Below are 17,088 nucleotides of genomic sequence, written 5' to 3' on the forward strand. Positions count from 1 at the left end.
AGGGTTAAATTGAATATACGCGCATGCACGCAAACACACATGTGCATTTGTAGCTGTAATTATCAGTGACGTAGTGGCATCTCCATGGTAGTATTCCCAGAAGACTAGCTCTGCAGAGTTGCCCTGGAAGTTCTTACAGATCCTCCTTTAAAGGAACCATTGAATAGCTTTGCTTTACACAGCATTTCCTGAGTTAACTTGATGACAGAAAGTGTTGTTCTGAAGGCATGTCGCAGGATTACTCTTCATTGAGAAGCACTGAGAGAAAGGTGTGTGTATGGTACAGAGCAACATGATGCCACGTGACCTCTCTGACCACATGACCTCATATTCTCCCTCAGGCCCCCTGCCCTCCAGCCACACCATCCCCATCACTGTCCTGCTCTCACACCAGGCAGCCCCCCCGGGGGACCCGGCGCTTACTTTCTTTTCGCTCCCCAACCCGACAGCCAAGTTGCTCACTCCAGCATCGCCTTCAGGTCTTTTCCTCAAATGTCAATTCTCCTTGACACCTTTGCTGGTCGTCTTGTCTAAGGCTGCAAACGCCCGCCCCTACACCTTAGCTCTTCTTTTCTCTCCCTATTTTGTTGATTTTCCTAGCACTTATCATCAAACTGATTATGTATTTTCCTTATTTGCCTCATTACTTTTGCCTCAGTAAATCCAATAAAGTGTGAGCTCCTTAACAGCAGGAATTTTTGCCTGTTTGGCTCATTCCCACCTTGCCAGAGCCTGGAATAGAGCCTGACACATGGAAGGTGCCCTTAAACTGGATGGGTGAACAAGTGAGTTGGGGCTGGCACTAGAAGCAGGCACAAAGTTATAATTCCAAGAAGCTGATGAAATTCAGGGAAGAGCCTTTTGCCAGAAATTTTGAAAGAGCTGTTTTTAATGACAATAATAATTTCTCAATTGTCATTTCTTAAGCACTTGTTACAGGCCAGGCATGGTGCAAATGCTTCATCTACATTATTTAATTTTCAGAAGAAATCTGTAAGTTTGGTAAGATAACGGCAGTTTTACAGATGAATAAAATAAGACAGAGAAAAGAGTGATTCCCTCAAAGTCATACAGCCATTAGCTCTGTCGCTTAACGGAGCTGAAAGTCCAACCCAGATCTGTTAGTGAAAAGTCATTGGAAGCTTCTTGGGCAGGCAGTGCAGCTGGAGTGGGGGTGGGGCTTGAAGACTTGATGGGATGAGGGTCAAGGGTGTCAACTCAGAGATCCTCACAGAGCAGAGGCACAGAGGCAGAAATGCACTGGTGTGGTCAGAGGAGACTGAACCTCAGATCAGAAAATTAGCACATGGAGCAGGTCGGGTCGATCAAGAGCTGTGTGTGGTTCAGGAATCATTAGATGACCGTTGTCAGATTTTATAAAGTATGTTCTAAGATCTGTCCAGGGGTCATCTAAAGGAGAGCTGCTCCCACATCTGTGTGCATGTGGATCATCTGAGGATCTCGTTCTGGTTCTGATTCTGGAGGTAGGGGTGGCGCCTGAGAGCCCATATTTCTAGCAAGCTCCGGATGATGATGGCTGTTCTTCGAGGACTGCATTTTGAGTAGTAAGAATTAAAGTAGGGAGGAAAAAAAGAGATCACTTACTAACCAATCAGCCTATTCCAACAATATTATTAAATTATTATTAAATATTACTAAGACGTACATAGAAAGTATTCTACTGAAGTGTTCTCACAAATTTAACCTATACTATGTGCTAGGCATCTTTAAAGTGTTCTGTATATTTTGGTTTACTTAATCTCAACAACTGTATGAAGCAGGTGCTCTTGTGCCCAGTTGCAGAAGAGAAAATTGAGGGGGACTTTCCAGGTCACACGGCTAGTAAGACTTCTGTCTACACTGCAGTCCAGGCTGTGTCGCTGGAGATCTAGTTTTGCTCTAGATCCTCGCTCTTAATCACCGCTTTGTGCCGCTGGTTGAATACAGAGACTGCGGAAGGCAGAGTAAAGACAAATCCAGGGTTTTAAAGATGAGTGAATAAAAATATGAGGGAAAACTTAGAATGGTATCAGTTGAAAGCTTTTCCACTGAAACAGAAACTGATTTATAGGAAGGCAAATTATCCTTTGCCTTTCAAAAAGAAAAAGCAAAAAAGGAAGGTAGATAACTTCATGGAAACCACTGAACAACATATTCAGGTCACCCTAATTAGGTGTAATGTTGAGGGTGAGAGGACAGAACAGTATTTATAAAACTAATTAATGTCTGATTGCTGATCAGTGTCTGTTCAAATTTAGATTGTGCTGATTCACCTACCACTTAGAGTTGAACTTACTCTGATAAAATGTGTCTCAAGACAAGTTTGTGAGATAAAAATTTTGCTTTTTCTTTTCTGAATGATTTCTTTTGTGACAGGTGAAGAAAGTTATTGTCTATTTAGGTAGAGACAAAACAATGCAATTGCTCGAAGAACTGGTGAGTGAGCTACAGCTGACCGATCCTGTCAGTTCTGGGGTCACTCACATGGATAACCCCCCGTATTACCGCATCACTTCCAGCTACAAAATCCCTTCTGTCACCTCAGGTGAGAAGTTGTTCACAGCTGACGACTTTGTGTCAACAGAGAAGCTTTACATAATTGTTCATTTTAGCGAGCATTTGTTTGCTTTAAACATCATCATAAAGAAAAGCTAACAGGGATCGTGTACCCAATTAACTTGGCAAAACCTTTCAAATCTTCATGTGAGCAAAGAAGTTCAACAGTGTAAGGATTCATAATATGATAGAGGGAAATATATTTAGGTACTTGTTCAGAACCAGAATATAATTTACATATTCCTAGACAACAAATGCTTTTTTTAATGACTATAATTAGTATGTAAATTTAAAAATGCTCACTTATTGAAATGACTGTAATATTGTAATTATTTGGGCTAGTATTATACATAGTATCCAATCATGTGAGTGTATATTCTTCTGTGTGTACACATATAATTATTGTGGTATTCTGAGTTGAAGAAACTACATCCCTGAGGGAGTAACTTCGTCTGAAAATCAGTGCAATATCTGGGCTGTTCCTAGATTAAATTTCTGTGAAATTGTATGTCACTCAGTTTATGTTCAATGTTTTTGTCATGTTAATAACATTATCTGTATAATTAGAAATCTTTTATACTGTATCTTTATAATCTATTTTTGTCATCTCTTTTCACTTTTTTGTTACACTTTCTAGGAGATTTCTAATAATGCTTCTATTGAATTTTTCATATCTGCTGGAATGTTTTTAATTCCAGAGTATTTTTTTAATTAGAACATTTTTAGAAGTGTCTTATTCATGTTTCATGGTTAGACTGTCTTTTTCTATACTTGATAAAGTTTTCTTCTCCCAGCTAAAGCCCCTATTTTCTTTTGCGTGTGTGTGTGTGTGTGTGTGTTTATCTTTTTTTTAAATTGAAATATAGTTGATTTGCAATGTTGTGTTAGTTTCTGGTGTACAGTAAAGTGATTCAGTTATACATATATATTCTTCCTTATATTGTTCTTTATTATGGTTGATTATAGGATATTGATATTGAATGCAGTTCTCTGTGTTATATAGCAGGATCTTGTTATTTATCTCCCTATTTTCTTTATGTTGCTGTTTGTTTTTGTCTTGTAAAAGCTTTCCTCAAAAGCTTACCAGTTCTAGACCTGTCTTTTCAGGAACAATGGTATGCATATTAAAAAGTTGATTGGCTGCTCTGTAGGTATATATGGGACTGGTTGATTTTGTCCTTTGTCGTATGATATTATTGATGTAACTGTCTATAGGTCTTTCTCTTGCACTAATCAGATTCCCCAGAGAAAACTCTTCTAGTCATCTGCCTAGAGTAGAGGGTGTAGGGGTGTGTGTGTGTGTGTGTGTGTACAGATATAATCTGTAGATACACACACTACACAGACACAGTCTTCAAGCCTTCTGGGATAAGAAGGTTATAGGAGGGGTCCAATCTCAAATTTAAGTATGTATGTATATTTTCACTTAGTCCCTATATTCTCAGTCACGTACTTCCTCCTTCACTCTTGTATGGTGTGCCCTAGTCCAGAACTCTTCTGATTTAATCTCATCAAAAAAGACTTCTAGAGGTGAGGAAAGACAGCTACCCAGTTAGTTATAAGAGGCAGAGGGGTAGATCTTGGGGACCAGCTACTTCTGAAGTTGATTTTCAAACAATCCTACTATTGTTAGCGCCTCCTTCAACCCCTGCTTCCAGAGGTACTTGATGCCGCTAACTCCTGCGCCTCTTGGAGGTTCAGCAATACAGATACAGAGGCTCCTTGGTTTCCTTCACCGACAGCTCCGGATCCAGTCTTCCTAACACTTAATTACTTCTTGTCCATTTGTTTTCCAGAATCCGTAATCTTGCTGTTGTCTCCTTTCCCTGTTGGTCATTAAGAGTACGTTCTTTTTTTAAAATCACCTTCTTCTCATTTTAGTGAACTTTTGACACCTGTAATTTGCAATCTTCTGTTCTTATTGAGCCACCCCAGGCCTTATATTCAGATACTGTTGTATTTCTGATTACAGGAACTACTTCTAGTAGCAATACGATGGTAGCTCCCACAGATGGCAACCTCGATAATAAGCCCATAAAAGAGAGCATTGAAGAGAAGTAAGTACTGCTCTGTTCTTCCTTAGCCTTTCAGTCTGACATGTACTGATTTATCATCAGAGTAACTGATGAGTCCTGCCCTGGAATGTGTATTTCCATTGTGTTAAAATTCTAGGGAAGAAATATGTATTTCTGTATTGAAAAATTTCCACGTTGACCATTTTAACGTTAAAGATGCTGACATGCTAGATTTTTTAATATGCACTGATGGATGAATAGGTGGAACATGGTCAGTCACTTTTTGTGTTGCTACATTTTTTAACTTTTCTAAATGTATATTTACTCCGCCTGTTTCGTATGAAATAGCTTTCACCAGCACATTGTTATCAGAACAGTTTGAGAAAAGTCTTCACGTAGAAATAATTGACTTCAAAGCTTAAGCCTTTGAATTGTAAGGTGGAAATTAGTATATATCATAGTAAACTTTAGTTAGTATTTTGTGTGCTGTGTTCTTTTTTAAACATGTTTAAACATGTTTAAACGTAAAACATGAAGTACAGATACTATTTTACCATGAACTGTGACTAACTTCGATGATCATTCCCATAGCTATGTGCACCTAGACATCTACAGTGGACTAAACAGTCATTTAAACCGTCAACATCACAGACTAGAGTCCCGATACAGTAGCAGCTCTGGAGGATCTTATGAAGAAGAAAAAAGTAATACATTCCAAATGTTTTTTTTCAATAACAACAATGGCAAGGTGTATTGTAATTATATTAATGTTAATTAATATATTCTTCCAGTAGATTGTTTTTAAGAAGAGTATTTAACTGCCACTAGTGGTGTTCCAACATAACCTGAAATGTCTTAATTTAAATAAGCAACGTAAGTGGGGGAATTATGTTTTAAAAGTGCAGGTTCCCTGTAGATAAATCAAAAGGAACGTAAGAGTTGGTTCTCAAGAAGCATCATAGAAGAGACGCTTGGCAGCAGGCTGCTTTTTTGAACAGGCTGGCTCTTTCTCCATGGATTCACATTTTACTAAAATGTCCTCCCTTGCAATTGCAGAATAAATAATCTGCCCCAGTCTCGCTGTAACACTAAGGCAGAGTGGAATAGAAACAGAAGCCTTCAGACTGGGAAGGGACCTTGGGTGTGATCTGGTCCCATCTTCTCACTTTGCATATGATGGAACTGAGGTCCAGAGAGGTTAAGTGACTTACCCACGTCACACAGAACTCACATTTCCTGATGGCATTTTTTACTGCACCCTGCAGCCCTGCTGTGGTGGAGCAGATTTCCTTTGAGGATGGGTTTGCATTGGCCCTATCTCAGGAAATTTAGAACCGAGTAACTTACCAGAGGCCCTTGTTACAAGGCAGCTTTTCCTTTCATGTGGTCTCATAGCTGGGACATCAATTACGGAATCACGATGAAGTGCTCGTGTAGTTTGCTTTGATAAAAGGATGGAACCTGAATTGTGATCTCTTCTCTCTCTCTGATTTGCTTACTCTGATGATATTTGTGCCCGGTCTTCCTAGCAAGCATAAGTCAAAATGGTGGGAAATTCTTTTGCTCACTTTCCAATGCTATAAATAGTTGGTGTCTTACTAGAGTTTGCTTATCTTAGCAGAAAGTAGATGGTGTAGACAATGAGATCATTTTATTTTGATAGGTGATTCAATGCCACTTTATTCTAATTGGCGCCTGAAAGTGATGGAGCATAATCAAGGAGAGCCACTACCCTTCCCACCAGCTGGAGGCTGCTGGTCACCACTGGTGGATTACTTGCCTGAAACGTCATCACCTGGATTACCTCTTCACAGGTGGACCACAGCGTCATTCCTATTTCATACGAGCCAAGTCGCTGCTTAACACTTTCAGCTTTCTTTACGCTATCTGACAACACAGGATACAAGCAACCTTCTCTCTTTTGATACTGCAACAAATTCGATCAGTGTGTGTAGATGTTAAGAAATTTAAAAACTCAGAGTTAACTGTTTTTGGTGGATATTGTGAAATCTAATTCTGCTGCTGCTGCTTTTCTGGGTGTCTGGCATAGTTACTTGACCTTTCTGGGACCCAGTTACTACATCTGAAAAATATTACTTTATGGTAATAGGCCCTCTTATTTTGAATTGAGTTAAACTGATGTCTGCTTAGCAAAATCAAAATAGAACAGTTACTGCGTTCTTTCCAAATGTACTGATGTACCAAACATGTATTGAACACCTACTATGTGGCAAGCAGTGTGCTAGGTCTTAGGGTTGAAGATGAAGAAAGCATGGCCCTTGGCTTCAAGGAGCCCATAGCAGATATGCTTTTTTTTCTAAAACTGTCACTTAACGGTTTCTCCAGCTGTATTTCTTCTCTTCTTTTTTTCTTGGGAAATTGTATTTTTCGTAAAATACAATATTAAAGTCTGCGAGTAATTTGCATAAGATTTTCTCTAGGTTTACTCTAGTAAAGCGTTAACAACACTCTTGTCTGTCATAGGTGTAACATAGCCGTGATCCTTCTGACTGATCTGATCATTGATCATAGTGTGAAGGTGGAATGGGGAAGCTACCTCCATCTTCTTCTTCATGCAATTTTTATAGGTAATAAATATTTGGTTCTCATGTCTTCATTTCATATTTTTGTGATAATTGAAAGGCAGTATATTTGGTTTTTTCAGGTCACACTTATTTTTATTTAATTAAATTTTTATTAAGGTATCGTTGATTTACAACAGTTTCAGGTGTACAAATAGTGATTCAGAATTTTTATAGGTTCTACTCCATTTACAATTATTGTAAAATATTGGCTATATTCTCTGTGCTGTATAATGTATCCTTGTAATTTATTTATTTTATACATGGTAGTTTGTACCTCTTAACACCCTTACCCCTATCGTGCCCCTCATCCACTTCCCCTCTCCCCACTGGTAGCCACTTGTTTGTTCTCTACATCTGTGAGTCTGCTTCTGTTTTGCTACATTCACTAGTTTGTTTTACTTTTTTTTAGATTTCACATATTAAGTGATAACATACAGTATTTGTCTTTTTCTCTCTGACTTATTTTCACTAAGCATTAACACCCTCCAGGTCCACCCGTGTTGTTGCAAATGACAGCATTTCATTCTTTTTCTGGCTGAGTAGTATTCCACTGCATACACACACACACACACACACACACACACACACACACACACACACACACACACACCACGTCTTCTTTATTCATCTGTTGTTGGAAACTTAGGTTGCCTTCAGGACTTGGCTATTATAAATAGTGCTGCTATGAACATTGGGGTACGTACATCTTTTTGAATTAGTGTTTTTGTTTTCTTTGGATATATACCCATGGGTGAAATTGCTGGATTGTACAGTGGTTCTATTTTTAGTGTTTTGAGGAATCTCCATACTGTTTTCCACAGTGGGAAAGGCAATATGGCTTTAAGAGAGTTTCTACATATTTTGGTTCCTCCTTTTTGTGGGTTATTTCCATGACACTTTTTACTGTGATTCTCATGGTCTAGAGGGGAGTTATTTCTAGCCTCTTACCCATTCCTATTCCTGTCCTGCAGCCTCTCCCACCGCACACAGAAACACATACCCTCCAGCAGGAAAAATCCTGTAACTGAAGCAAAAGTAAAGTTAATTTACCTCTGTGATTGGAAGCTTTCAGAGTAAATGGAAAACTGAAATGGGTACTAAGTGTTTCCCCACAGAATTAGATCGTGGACAGTCTGATTACAGCTGAAACTCCATTATGCCCTCCTAACAAACACGTGGGAGCCATCGCATCAGCAACACTGCCCGTGCTGGGAGGATTGCTTTCCTGAAGCAAGTCAAAACAGCCATCCTCTCCTAAATTTCCTGATATGTGCACTTATTATACATGTATTACTTCATTCCTTCAGTAAGCAAACAGCTACTGACTCTTTATTGCGTTCTAAGCACACAAAAAATCCTTGCCTATAAAAGTTCATTTACATCTAGTGTTTTGTAACAGATTATTAGTGTCTAAGAGATGACTAAATTTTAGATGTATGCTTTGGGAACTTGCCTGGATTCTCCCTAGTCCAGGAGGACAATAGGCTATTATAAAAATGTATACAAATTCTAGGCTAATAAAAAAAATTGACATAATATGATCTTATATAATTTCTGCTTTTCTTTTTAAAATATGGGTTTGGCAGCAAGAATACTCATTATCTGTCTTTATTGATGGTGACTTTTTTTTATTGTTCTCTTTAGGGTTTGACCACTGCCACCCTGAGGTGTATGAGCATTGTAAACGCCTGCTTCTGCACTTACTAATAGTGATGGGATCCAACAGCAACATCCGAACTGCTGCTTCTGTCCTTCTCAGGAACAAGGAGTTTAATGAGCCCAGGGTGCTTACAGTCAAACAAATTGCACACTCAGATTATACTTTCACAGGTATTTGCTTTAAAAGTTCAGTTTGCAAGTGGAATTGCACTTCATTCATTTGGAATCCTACATTAGAGAAAGTCAACTAAAATTGAAACACTGGACAATATTTTTTTAAATGTAGTTTTATTATTTTAAGTACCATTGGTATTATTTATTAATCCATAAAGAAGGACTTAGACTTGGAATATTTGATCTGTATTGCCTTTAATGATCTTTGTCATAAAAATTTCAAGCTCTCAACATGTAAGTTAAAGGTACAATGAAAGAGTGGCTTAATTTATTGAGCACTGGTTATGAAAAAGGTGGTAAACTTGTATTAGTTTCCTCCTGATCTCAAGATCTGAAAAATTGGCCAAAGAGGACAGTAAAAAATTTTTTTTCACTCGGTTATATTGATTTCACTTAAAATGTTATACATTTGAAGTCTAGTAAATTCCAAATTGCATATTTTAAAGTACTAGTGAGGTCCAAATTAATGAGATTTTAATGTAAAATTTATTTCACTGCTGATGTGATTTTTTTTTACTTCTTATTTTCTTTTTCCTAATAACCTAATATTTATTTTATTCATCAGTATCATCTGATTTATAATAAATGATCTAGAAAATAATTGTTTTTAAAAATTGAAATAAAATTACTTTTTTTTGCCAATCATTTAATGCCAGATACAGGGTTAATAAAATTTAAATTTACTTAGTTAAAGCCTTGTTGTCTATTTAAAACCTTGTAGTTAATGAGAAAACAATGATTAGTAAACTTATTCACCTTTTAAAACTATGATTAAAAGATGAATGAAATAAAAGTTTTCTCCCTTTTTTTAATGTTAAAGCATTTCTATTCAAAATTCCATAGTTTGTATTTGTTGCTTGTTTTTAAGGCCTCATTTGCCATTTTGTATGAGCATTAGTAGTAACCTTTAGAATTATTTAATAATTGGCATAATGTAAATATTATATTTTTAAGTCTATAAATAGACTCTAAAATGGCCTTTGAGTAAAGTGAAGCAGAAAGCATAGAATCCTTTCCATAGGAAATTAAAAATCAGTTACACTATAGAAATGTGAATGACTTAACCCACGTTATGCCAAAATATTAGGAAGCTGCCAGTTTCAACTTTGCTCAGCAGATGGCAGCAGAGGACTGCATAGTAAATCCAAAGAGTTCAGTTTGCTGTGTTTGCTCAAAACCTCACCTGCTGTAATTTGGTGCTTGGGAGGCTGCAGGGGGAGGAGCACTGATCTGCATCATCCTTTATGTACTTATATAATCCATAAGGAACCAGAACCTAATTCTTTAAATACTGTGGGAGATGGTTCTACGTCTGGGTGTTCATGCGCGGCGCTCTCTTTCAGCAGGTGTTAGTGATTTTATACCTGATTACCAGCCCTCCCCCATGACCGACTCAGGGCTCAGCTCAAGTTCTACCTCCTCTAGTATCAGCTTAGGAAATAACAGCGCTGCCATTTCACATCTGCACACCACTGTCCTCAACGAGGTCGACATCTCAGTAGAGCAGGATGGAAAAGTCAAAACCCTCATGGAATTCATTACCTCAAGGTAACATCTGCACCCCCTACCGTTCCAGCAACGTAGCCGCGCCAAGTTGTCATTTCATTTGTCGGTTACAGCAGACCCTATTTCTGTTTTTCAAAGTGTCCTTGATTTGGAGTAGACAAGTTTGTATTTTGCAATATTTAGAAAATTTGATGACTTTCTTCTTTGGCTCATATGATTGTAGCTGAGGAAGGCCTTAATTGTGTCTAATGCTGAGTACCCGAAGAGGACACAGTGTTATCTGAGTACATACTCTGCCTTCATCAGCTACATGACCAGTCAGTATCCAGTATTTATTTATGGTCTACTCTCTGCAAAGCACTCTAAGTAAAGAAGAAACATAGACGGGGAGAAAGGGGCCGGTATTCTACAGCAAGAGCAAAGTCACAGGCATGTGAGAAAACGAAGTATGTTTGGAAATGGTGAGAATCTGGTCTGACTGTAATGCTGAGGAAAGACTTTCTAGACAAGAAAGCTTAGAAGAGTTCAAACTGAAGGACCATGAAGTCTAGCCCACAGGTTATAGATCTTTCAAGAAAGGAAACTTTATTGAAAATCTTTGAGCTGAATGGGGAGGGTAGGGGACTCAATTAAATCAATATGCTATGATCGGTCTCATAGCAAAGGACATGATGAATTAGAGGTGTTAGGGACCAACAGCAGTGTGACCACATCTTTTTTCAGGGCACTCTGGGCCTGTGGTAATAAGGGGCTTAACCCTTATTCGACAAGGTGGTGGGCTCGAGAATGCAGATATTTTAAAGAAAGAACCCACAGGACTTTATTCTGCCCTAACCTGTCCCTGTAGTTTTAGCTTATAAATTATTTTCTCGGCATCACAATCTAAATACAGTCTAGCCTCTACAAATTATAATGTTTTGATCTGTAATACATAAGCAATAACCAGTACTCTTTCCACTTGGCAAAAAGTTTGTCATCTTTTTCTCCTACCTCCGGGAGAATCTGACTGTAATGATGGAACTGGCATCTTCCTGTACCTGCTCTAAATCATTACATGTCCAGGAACATAAATAGTAGTAGTAGCCTGTGTGACATGCTGTTTGATTTATTCAACTACTACCCTTTTTAATTGCAAAAGCGCGTTTTAGGTGAGTATGAGTAAAACTTAAGGTAAAAGCCAAGGGAGTTACATCTGTTCTCTGTTTTCAGAAAAAGAGGGCCCCTGTGGAACCATGAGGATGTTTCTGCCAAGAATCCTAGCATAAAGAGTGCCGAGCAGTTAACAACATTTTTGAAACATGTGGTTTCTGTTTTTAAGCAGTCAAGCTCAGGTATCTTTTAATAAATATTTCAGATAATATTTACTTTCAAGGAGATATTTTAAGGTGATGTCAAAACTTCTGATACTGTTCAGCAAAAAGTTGACCATTGATGTGTTTACAGTTGAGTTTTAGACAGTTTTTCCTTTTTAACTTACTAGTGATAACAGGTTTGTTTTGGTTGAAAAGAAATTAAGTTACTACTTAAATTAAGAATGCTCCTTTGACAGCCTGGGGTTCTTAGTTTTGTGTAGGATGGCATAATAAAATTACAATACAGTTGTTTATTATGAAACAATTATATTTAAGGAACATAGGTAGAGATGACAAACCTTAACATAATTTTTTATACTGAGATGGGTTTCTGTGATTTTTGAATTTAACACATTCTGAAAATTATAGTAAAATGTGTGTATCTAAAGCAGTAATTCTCAGCTGGGGGCGATTTTGCTTCTCGGGACATTTTTAAGGGGCAGGTGGCAGGAGGTCACTACTGGTGTCAGGTTGGATAAAGGCTAGGGATGCCACTACTTAAGTACGCAGCACCGGGCAGCCCTCACAACAAAGAGTTATCTGGCCGGAGTGTCAGTAGTGCTGAGGCTGAGAAACCCTGTTCTCAGAGAGTCCTTCCCTGAGATTAGAGTGAAGAGTCATCTAAAATGCAAATGAGAGGGGCAGGATAGAGCTCAGTGGTAGAGTGCGCATTTAGCATGCACGGAGCCCTGGGTTCAATTCGAAGTGCCTCCACTTAACAAAAATAAAAAAGCAGATGGAATTTAATGAAAAGAAAAGGCATTGACTTACAAAAGTTTAGTCCATACCCAGTTTGCCAGGCACCGTGCTGACACTGGTTTAAAGTGGTTATTAGCCTCCAATCGTAACCCCATCTATATTCTGAAAAACAAGAAGCAGTTAAACTTTGTTTCCTTTGTTTTCACAGAGGGAATTCATTTGGAACATCATCTTAGTGAAGTTGCTCTGCAGACAGCACTTTCTTGTTCTTCTCGACACTATGCTGGGAGATCCTTTCAGATTTTCAGGGCCCTAAAGCAGCCTCTTTCTGCAACCACACTTTCTGATGTTCTCTCCAGACTCGTAGAAACTGTAGGGGATCCAGGAGAAGATGCACAGGTAGTTCGTTAAATCCTTTCAGCAGGTGTTGAGCAGCGCCTTGTTGTGAAGTACTTATTGCCAAATGTGACTCACTGCAGGTAGAGCAATACAGAGGGCACATAGAATTATTAATGTCAGAATTTTAGACGTTGTATAAGTAATACTTAGTAACATACCAATTGAATTAAATTGTTAGTGCCTGTCAGAAAAAGCCTTATACGCACACACCTGGCTATTATTCTTGGATGACCACAAGGTGAAAGAGGAAGTTAAAGTAGAACACTGGATTTCATTTTTTAAGATAAAGTGGAATATTGTAATAGAGAATGTACATAATCTGTACAGACTCATGGTTTTATTAATGTTTTTAGACACCAGGGATACCATAGTGAACAAGGCATTCTGGAGCTCACATTTCATGGGGAAACAGGCCTTTAGTCCACCAATAATGTGTAATGCAATTTTACTTAGTGATGAATGCTGTGAAAATAATAAGACAGAGTAACAGGTTATAAAGAATGACAGGGGGAGGGGTTGTTTTATATGTGATCATCTGAGAAGATGAGTTTTGAACACACATTTAAATGGAGTGAGCCCTGTGATAATCTGGGGAAGAGAGCAAAGGGAAATAGAACTAGCAAGTGCAAAGGCCCTGGGGGAGGAGCAAAAGGCTTTTTAAAGGAACATCAAGCAAACCAGTGTGGTGAGAGTGTTTTAGACAGGGACATCCACAGGCAGGTGGATGTGATGAGGAGGGTAGGTCTAGATCTTGTGAGGCCTGGAAGGTTCTGGTGAGAGGTGGGATTTTACTCTGAATTGATGGCAAACCACCCATAGGTTTTCAAAGGAGAGTGATGGATACAATTCGCTTTTTAAAAAACTCACTCTGGAGGCTAGGTGGAGTCCTCAGGAAAGCAAGAGAGGTCAGTTAAGAGGCTGTTTGTAGGAGTCCAGTCCGAAATGATGTCAGTTTGGATTAAAGGAAAGCTGTGGAGGTAGGGAAAAGAAGTTGGGTTTAGGATATATTTTTTAAGTAATATTTTTAGGACTTCTTGATGGTTTCAGTTGATGTGAGGGAAAGCAACAGGGTGGCTCCTAGATTTCTGGTCTAAGCAATTTTGGGTGGGTTTAGGATATATTTTTTAAGTAATATTTTTAGGACTTCTTGATGGTTTCAGTTGATGTGAGGGAAAGCAACAGGGTGGCTCCTAGATTTCTGGTCTAAGCAATTTTGGGTGCCATTATAATCAATTTCTACCATTAGTTTGATGCATTTTGGTCAATCAGCAAGATCGTGTTGCTCAAGAGTTTAATTACTTTGTAATATTAATGTGGAGTTTGTTCTATTTTAAAATCTCATCAGGAAGTGTGTTGCAATTTCTTCTTTCCAGAGCATAATTAATTAAAATCTGCCTTTCTTCTAGGGATTTGTGATTGAGCTTCTTCTCACGTTGGAATCTGCAATTGATACTTTGGCTGAAACCATGAAGCATTATGATCTTCTTTCTGCCCTTTCTCAGTAAGAGTTTAAAACTAGGCAACCAGTAGATTTGTATATAGACCTTCAATAGCTAAATATGTATAATAGTGTATTGTGCTAATATTGGTGGTGAGAATAATACCCCAAACTTCAGATGGATTACCAGTGGGAAATGAGCCCCAGACGGTGAGGACACGTGACGAGTCACAGGGCTAGGAAGTGGCAGTGCTGCCCCTCTTACATCCTGTCCAGAGCGCTTTCTGCTGTGCTGCTTGGCTTCAGCCTCAGTGACGGGCTCTGTTCCTGCCACACTCAGCATCCCATTGTGCCCCCAGCAGGCCAGGCACCTCAAAGCTCACACCTTCCACGTACTGTTCCTTCTCCCTGGACCAGCCTCTCTTCGAACTTTATCTTCCTTGCAAATCCCGAATTGGTTTCTCCTTTAAGTCCCGTCTCAGTATCACCTCCTAGCTAAACATTTCTGCCTGCCCCGGGGTAAAGCTAATTACTCCATCCTTTGGATTGTCACAGTGTTTTCTTTATATTTTAATGACAGCAACTAACAGGCTGTAATTTGTCCATTTACATGGACTTTACCTAATATTCCTAGCATTTTACATACTGCTGGCACATGTAGAAAGTATTCTGTAATTATTTTTTAACCAATGATAAATGGATGTGAGGGAGAAGGAGAAAGAGAAATCAAAAATAAAATTTTTGAGCTTGGTTCTTCTGGAAAGAGTGTGAATTGACAGAAATAGGGACCCCAGGACCATCAGCTCTGGGTTTAAGACAAAGGAAGCCTGCTTGGGATATAATGTTTACTAAATCCCAAAGCTAAAAGTTATCAGTGATAACTGTAGCAGAAATTTCACTTGAAATCACCTCATCCAACCCAAAGGAAACAATTGGCCACAGTAGAAAAGATACTGTTGTACATTGCAACACGGAGGAAAGAACTGAAATTTAATTAAGCAAAGTCCAATATACTTAGAAGTGATTTTTCCTGGTAACAGTTACCCTTTTCAGCGTTTTCAGGAGTACAATTAATGTAGCTAAAAAATGATTTGCATGGATTCATCTTTTTTCTTTCTTTCTTTCTCTTTTTCTTAAAAAGAACCTCATACCATGATCCTATAATGGGAAACAAGTACGCAGCTAACAGGAAAAGCACTGGACAACTCAATTTAAGCACAAGTCCCATTAATAGTAGCAGTTATTTGGGATATAACAGTAATACAAGAAGTAACTCTTTGAGATTAAGTTTAATTGGTGACCGAAGAGGTGACCGGCGGCGGAGTAACACACTGGATATAATGGATGGACGGATAAACCATAGCAGTAGTTTAGCGAGGACTAGAAGCCTTTCCTCTCTGAGAGAGAAAGCAGTGTATGATGTGCAGTCCACTACTGAGCCTGCCAACTTGATGGCCACCATTTTTTGGATAGCAGCATCTTTATTAGAGTCAGATTACGAATACGAATACCTCCTGGCTCTCAGGCTTCTCAACAAACTGCTGATCCACTTGCCTTTGGATAAATCAGAGAGTCGAGAGAAGATTGAAAACGTACAAAGCAAACTGAAGTGGAATAATTTCCCAGGCCTTCAACAGCTCTTCCTTAAGGGTTTTACCTCAGTATCCACACAAGAAATGACCGTGCACCTCCTGAGTAAACTCATTGCTGTCTCCAAACACACGCTGGTGGATCCTTCCCAGTTGTCAGGTGATGTCAATAGAATTGCACCAACTCTTCGCTTTTTAATGTAGTGAAATGTAAACTAATCATTTGTTTTGAAACCTACTAATTTCTGCTTTTCCACCAACAGTTATGATTTTCTCAATATGTGAAGTAACTTAAATTCTTTGGTAAAAGCAAAACAAAAAAATATTTTTAGAAAATCAAGTACTCCAGGAAATAAAAAGAAAATGGTTTCTGTGAGCCATTAAAAAAAGTTAATTTTTAAAATTATGTGCAATAAAATTGGTTATTGTTTGCTTTTTTTTTTTGATAGGCTTTCCTCTTAACATCCTTTGCTTATTGCCTCACTTAATCCAGCATTTTGACAGCCCAACTCAGTTTTGCAAAGAAACAGCTAGTCGAATAGCAAAGGTAAGCAAATGTTATGCTGAAAGATAACACTGGAGGGAAATTTCCCTGGAGTTTATCTTAAGGGGGGACTCTCTTAGAAATCCTTTTACTGTCACTTCCTATTTGAATTTTGCATCTAAATTTTTATTTTTTTTATGCATATAAAGAAGTAATATAGTAATGATGTAACTTACAAGTGCTCAAGCCACAGTGAATAAAATTATTTGTTTAGAGTAACACTCCTCTGAGTCTGAGTCTTTTTCTGCTCCGTTTCCCTACTTTACTTTCTACCTGTTTGTCAGTTTCCAAGTCATTCATTTATTTAGTACCAAGTATGTACTGAGCACCGGATCAGGTGCTGGAAATACAAAGATAAGCAAAGGAGATAGAATTTTTAGCCCTGTGGGCCTTAGAGTGGGGGTGCAGTCAAATAAGTAGACAGTCACCATCGAGTCTGGTGACTTTCCAGTGGGAGGGCAGAATATTTTAGGGACACATAAAGCAAAAGTCTGCCTGAAGGAAGTCATGACTAAGCTGACTTAAAGGCTGAATAAGACTAACCAAAAGTATGATCCCTGGCTGAGAAACAA

At 38.4% G+C, this 17,088-nt stretch overlaps 1 protein-coding gene across 8 annotated transcripts in view; it reads left to right on the forward strand.

Moving 5' to 3' along the window:
* FRYL (FRY like transcription coactivator) overlaps positions 1 to 17,088 on the forward strand; it is a 226,746-nt gene that overhangs the window by 167,819 nt on the left and 41,839 nt on the right. For 6 of the 8 annotated variants that reach the window (XM_072944315.1, XM_072944291.1, XM_072944308.1 and 3 more), the window contains 12 exons: positions 2,377 to 2,545; positions 4,529 to 4,613; positions 5,163 to 5,275; positions 6,235 to 6,385; positions 7,056 to 7,159; positions 8,801 to 8,986; positions 10,333 to 10,537; positions 11,705 to 11,826; positions 12,755 to 12,945; positions 14,352 to 14,446; positions 15,525 to 16,132; positions 16,422 to 16,519. In XM_072944315.1, the coding sequence (XP_072800416.1) occupies positions 2,377 to 2,545; positions 4,529 to 4,613; positions 5,163 to 5,275; positions 6,235 to 6,385; positions 7,056 to 7,159; positions 8,801 to 8,986; positions 10,333 to 10,537; positions 11,705 to 11,826; positions 12,755 to 12,945; positions 14,352 to 14,446; positions 15,525 to 16,132; positions 16,422 to 16,519 (2,127 nt within the window). The remainder of the gene's footprint in view (positions 1 to 2,376; positions 2,546 to 4,528; positions 4,614 to 5,162; positions 5,276 to 6,234; positions 6,386 to 7,055; positions 7,160 to 8,800; positions 8,987 to 10,332; positions 10,538 to 11,704; positions 11,827 to 12,754; positions 12,946 to 14,351; positions 14,447 to 15,524; positions 16,133 to 16,421; positions 16,520 to 17,088) is intronic. The other 2 variants (XM_072944305.1, XM_072944320.1) reach the window with 1 other exon arrangement.

Source organism: Vicugna pacos, chromosome 2 (assembly GCF_048564905.1).
Source record: "Vicugna pacos chromosome 2, VicPac4, whole genome shotgun sequence".
Classification (NCBI taxonomy): domain Eukaryota; kingdom Metazoa; phylum Chordata; class Mammalia; order Artiodactyla; family Camelidae; genus Vicugna; species Vicugna pacos.